The sequence below is a fragment of the Cenococcum geophilum genome (genome assembly GCF_001692895.1).
Source record: "Cenococcum geophilum 1.58 unplaced genomic scaffold K441scaffold_52, whole genome shotgun sequence".
Lineage (NCBI taxonomy): Eukaryota > Fungi > Ascomycota > Dothideomycetes > Gloniales > Gloniaceae > Cenococcum > Cenococcum geophilum.
Window position 1 is genome coordinate 585,679 of NW_027137610.1, and position 6,190 is coordinate 591,868.

A 6,190-nucleotide genomic window follows, 5' to 3' on the forward strand; every position below is an offset into this window, starting at 1 on the left:
TAATATATAACTTCTAAGGCGGGTTAGTTAACCCCACTAAGTTCCAATGCGGAAATTAATAGATTCCTTATTAAGATCGATAAAAAAGTTAAGTAATTAAAAATAAATAGTATAATGCGTGGCGATTAAGCACTCTTAAAAAACTCCTATCTTAACTTTATTTAGGGCGAGCCTATTAAGGAGCCTAGCGGCTAAAATGTAACGAAATAGCAGAAGGCCTAAGCTCGTCGCGTATATACGGATATTTAGGATATAAACGATTACGTCTTTTTTACTATAGTATTAGTTATCCCGCTAACGGAATATACTAAAATAAGCTTTAATATTATTATAGAGTACCTTACTCGCCTTAAAAACTATAAACCATATTGTCTAAACTTAAGGCCTATAGCTAAAAAGTTCCTTAAGTTAATAGCCGTAGAATAGGGCTTTACTAGCAGCCGTGGTTACCTTAGTTTTATATAAGCCTTATTTCCTTAAAGTACAAACCCTTCTTTTATATATAACATTATACTAACTAAATTAGCGCGTGTTACGCTCTAACCTATAAAACGTAAGTAAGATAAAGGTATATAAACCTCTATTCCCTATTTAAGGAGAGAGTATAACTAATTATAGTAGCGTTGCTAAATTAACAAGCTAGACCTAATAGAGAACCTCAGTTAACTAGAGCCTAAGGCCCAGGCTTAGGTGCGTAATAATTAATTAGTTATATAATCGGTGCTTAGTATTAACTATTACTAGGGTTAGCCTAAGACTCTTAGTTATTAAAGAGGCATTCTAAAGCTCTAATCCCTTAGGACGCTTATAGAACGCTTAGTATATAAGTCTTAGGTGCTTATTAATTAGTTGCTTATATATCTTAGAGCAAGATTTATTATAAAAGGAAAGTACGATCTTATCTAACAATCCTAAAACCAACGGTTAGACACTTTATTCCCCAAATTTAATATATTAATACTTATTTAAGATAAACGCCTCTTCTAAGAGTCCTCTAAGCGCTATTATGCCTATATATTACTAAGTTACAGATAAACCATTATTAAAGCGTTCCTGGTTAGAATTATAGCAAACTTTAGGCCTATAAAATAACCTTTAATAAGATGTTATATTTATAGTTAATATTAAATAGGATATCCAGTATTACTAGGGGAGGGCTAATACTGTTCTTTCTTATTTATAAGGCGCCATATAATTAAAAACCTTCTTAAGCTATTTCGCACTAAGATAAAGACAAGCAATTTATAGAGAAAGGAAAAAGAGAAAGGAGGACTAGCGGTTACGAATTACCTATCTATATATATGCCAGAAAAGGATAATAAGGACGCTCTCTTTATACTTAGGATCGGCCACTAAGATAGATAGAATATCTTTAATTTATTCGGTCTAGGGGATCTAGATACTTTAGAGTTTTAGAAAAATACTACAGAAGAAGCTAGAGATTGACTTTTATCTATAAATAAATGGCATATATCGCTTTGGGTTACTAATTATTACTACCTCTTCTTTAACTTAATCTATGCCCTTATTATATAACATTTATACCTAGTAAGAACCTCTCTTATTACTTATCTATTTTCTATACCTAATGCTTTAACCAACTTCCCTTCGCCGTCTTTAATATTGCATAATCTACCTTTAAATATTATAGTTATATCCTCCATTATCTCAAATATATAACCTCCAATCTCCTCCTATTCCCCACTAAGCGCCTTATCCCTAGCCTTAGTAGATATAATCTATATAGCTAAAAATGCGACCGCGTAAGTTGGCGGGACTAGTAGCTATAAAGGAGAGGTGTTTTGTAGACGTAAAATATTAAGTAAATGCTATTTTTTATAAAGCGTTCTTAATTACGGATAGTTGTCTAAGGAGGAATAGTAGCTAATTTAGGAACTTATTTTAGAATAAAAGGCCGTAAAGCATATATGCATTAAAGTATAACTATTATAGAAGATGTAAGTAATTAGGCACATACTGTATAGGATAAAATGGCTAAGCTAATATTTACCTTAATAGCGAGAATAGGATTTTTAGATAACTATAAAAGGCAGAACGCAAGAAATATAAAAAGAGGTAGATTGTAGGCTTAAACGGAGAGCGGCTTTATAAAGCTACGCTGCAAATAATTAACGAAGTAGGGTTAAAGGAAATTTATAAGGGAAAATAGAGGTATTACTGCAGCTAATAAGTTTATAGCTACTTAGAGGTTAATACCCGACAAAAAGGCTATATAAAAGAATTGCTAAGTAGCTACCTCTTAGGCTAAGCTGCGGCTGGATTTACCCTACCCTACTATTAAAGCTTTCTAGCGCAGAACATTATATATATAATTAGGCCACCAGCCAAATAGTAGAACGGGTAAGGCGTCCGCTATAATGCGCATTTTAGCTGTATATTGGCCGTAGTCTAGGGGATTAGAGTTACTAAATATATATAGCCCCTTTGCCGACTAAAATATCTCTAAGGATTAGATTCTTATAGCTTATTCTTATTTATAAGGCAAATTAACTGCAGCTAGTTTATGCGCCTTTATGTTATATATATTACGTAATTTTAATTAGCTAGCCAAGTTGTAAACGTAGTTTTAGCCTTATATTCTCTATCGTCTATAGCGTTATAAGTAGTAATAAGTAGCTCTTACTTACCGCCCTTAAAAAAATAATACTCTAGCGGACCTTTTTATGCGGCCCTTATATGATAGGAAATGCGTTATAAATAGATTAAGCTATAAATAGAATATATAACAAGAAATGTTGACCGCTAACCAGCACTAAAAACACCAGTCCTATTGGCAGCGCCAATTAGGATAATTTATAGCCTTAAATTCCGGTTAATAAGAAATAGGCTTCTAAGCTAAAAGAAGGGTACTACTACTATTACCGTCTCTTCCGGCTAGCAGGCCGGCCCCTTTTCTTTTATATAGTAGGCTAGGCCTTTAATTTTAAATAATAATGCGCCTATAGTGATCTAAGACTTCTTTTTAGAAAGTAGTCTTTAATCTATTCCTATAAAAGATTCTATTCCTCCTTTAAATTAGTAAGTAGTACGTCTTCCTTTTCCATAAATTTTATTTTAGACTTTAGCTTTTAAGGCTTTAATTCTTAGGGCTTTAGCTCTTAAGATTACTTAACTAGGTTAACTAGCAAGTAGAGTTATTAAGGAAGTATATCTAGTATATACGACCCATCTTCTTAGCGCCTAAAAACTGCTTAGATTAATAATTCTTCTAAATTATTTAAGGCAGCTCCCGGTATTACTTTATTAGAGTTAGAGCTAAAGGCTAAGTTTAATAGTGGGTTTTAGATACGCAGGTAATTATATATGGGGGGTGTAACCTACTTATAATAATTGCTAGTAAGCGCAGTGTTTCGTTTAGACGTATACGTAAATAAAGCTAAATATTACGGACGCTTTAAGTACGATATTACGACTACTTGGGGAAAAGTCGAAAGAAGCTAGTTGGTTAATAAGAGCACGGTCTATAATGGAGCCGGTAGAACTATGTAATAAGGAATAGTAGTACGAGTTATATAATATAATCTGTGTAATCTATATAATCTACGAGATCTATAATAGAGTAGATAGAGCACACGTATATTACATATAAGAAGGATTTTTTAGGAGTACGGTTAAGTATTTAAGGACCCTTAGTTCCTTCCTTGTAGTGATTCTCAGAATATAATTAAAGTTAATCTGTTAGGCAATCACTCCACCAGTTATTATTACGTTGTTGACTTTAATTTATATTATTTATACACCTAGCCTATTAATAGGACCTACTATAGTACCTACTACAAGGTTCCGTTATATAATCACTACCTAGTTATAATATTAAATATAGAAAGTTGAACAATATGCCACTAAAAGCAGCCACTATAACGCCATTAACAGCAGCAACTACTTTAAGGTTAGGAGGTGACACTAGTATAGCAGATACTAATTCACAATAACCTGTGACGGTTGGATAATTATAAGAGATAGTTAACCAGTTAATAGAGGATAATGTAATACTTAAATAAAGGATTAACGGGATAAGGGTAGTAAAGATTAAGTTACCTTTAATTGAGAGATTCTTATGGGAGAGGTTAAAGCTTAAAGGATTCCTTACGTAAATGCACTTTAAGGTTATGTAAGAAGGAGCTAAACTATTAATACCTATGGATCGAATAATATATGCAGGACTATTCCTGTTAAGAAGGGCACTTAAGTAATTTAAGCCTTACCTTATAGAAATATAGGTGAATGGAATAATAACTACTAACTAAGAGGTGCGATTTATATTCTTAAGTTAGGAGGGATTTATAGAGCGACTTATATAAATATTCGGAGATCTAGAGGCAGTGACTATAGCGGAAAAGAAACTCTAAGATATTATGTAATAAACCTTAGCAATTAAGTATATAATATAGTTCTAAACGTTAGCTATATAAGTTAAGTGGAATAATAAGGCGCTTATAGTATAGTATAAATAGGGACTTAAGGCTAAAGTCTAGGACGTAATTATTCTAATAGAAGATGTGGACACCCTAAGGGATTTAATAGATTAAGTAATTAAGATTAATAATAGGATCTTCTAAAGGGAATAGGCTAAGAGAGACTAGGATAAAGTTCTATAGTTATATAAGGCGTAGAGTACGTAACGACTAAAGCTAAGTTAGAAACTATAGTATGGCGCAGAGCTAATAGACCTAAGTAGTACTAAAGAAACCTATAAGAGATAAAGTAAGAAATTATGGAAACCTAGAGGTTAAGGATTTAGTAATTATAGGACTAAGAAATAAAGGCTAAACCAGGGATCTTAGTAGTAGAAGACGTTTAGGCGGACTTTATAGCAAAGTTAGTAGTTTAAAGATAGAGCTTATATAAATTGCGGAAAATAAGGTTACTTTATAAGGGATTGCAAAGATAGTTAGAGTTACTATATAATAAAGGGAACTAGACTAATAGAAGACATATACGTATAGAGGGACAATAGTGTACTGCGAGGAACAAAAAAATATTTAATTAGAAGTTTCGTGTTTTGTTATAATAACGTATGCCAAATTTATAAAGATGCTAAGTACGGCGTAAGCTATTGGCCGTAAGAGCTAGAGTTAAAGGGACTTAAAGGAACTATAGAGTTAGATAAAGAATAAGATTAACTCTATAAGCTAGATTAAGATATTACAGCAATATATAGATAGTAATTAGTAATAATAACAATGGAGTTAAAGTACTTATTAATTAGTAGTAATAAGGAAGAAAAAGGAACTAACTAGGGGTATTTAAACTTTAATAATGTAATAGAAGTAGAGACTGAGACTACTACTAAACGGGGCTTAGTAACGGGTATTATAATACTATTAGATACGGCATCCATCGCTTTACGAGACGGAAGGAGTAATATCCTAGGAGGATTAAGTAAGTAGATAACTGCTAGTGCTAGCTTACTACTTAATAAAGGCAAAAGGCTAAAGGCTTAAGATTCTTAAGATGAGATAAGAGACGACTAAAATTCTTAAGATAAGATGAGGTATACCTAAGGACCTATAATAGACGAAAACTAATAAAGTAGGGCAGTGGCTTAGTTTAAAAATATACGAATAAGCTTGGGATAAGAGTTCCCAATAGCATAAGACTCTTAAGACGAGATAAGAACACTATAGACACCTAGTTAGACTAAGGCAGGAGCTAAGCTTAAGCTAGAAGTAAGCTTAGGATTAAGAATCTTATAGAACTAAGATTTTAACGTATAAATAAGGACTATTAATAGGGTTAAGAAGTAGGAAAACTTTAAAGATCCCCTTATAAGACGCGAAAGGAAAGAAACCATAGAGAAATTTAGGGTAAGAATTACCTTATGGCAAGAGCGAAAACTAGATTAGAAAACTAGTACGCTAGGTTATATAAAGGACAAAGCACCTATATAAAGAGTCACTAATAGGCCTAGAATAGGCATACTAAGAGTATAATAGCTTATTAAACTGGAATAAGAAGAGGATCTAGGGATTTTAACTAGGTTTAAGAAACGACATATAAAAGGCTATTACGACGTAGTAATAAGAAGATACTTTCTTATAGACGAGCTATATATACTCTAAAGACTATACTAAAAGTGGTATAGATAACGACATAATAATAAGTGGGAAGACTTTTATATATGGTTAGATAAAAAAGTTATCTAAGACCACCCAATTATAGAAAAGGC

At 32.3% G+C, this 6,190-nt stretch overlaps 1 protein-coding gene across 1 annotated transcript; it reads left to right on the plus strand.

Moving 5' to 3' along the window:
- Window positions 1-249: 249 nt before the first annotated feature.
- On the plus strand, window positions 250-426 carry K441DRAFT_581784 (uncharacterized protein; the record flags this gene model as incomplete). Its single annotated transcript, XM_067644429.1, has 1 exon — window positions 250-426. A coding segment is annotated over one exon (177 nt), but the record flags the coding sequence as incomplete, so codon positions are not given.
- Between the last annotated feature and the right edge of the window lie 5,764 nt (window positions 427-6,190).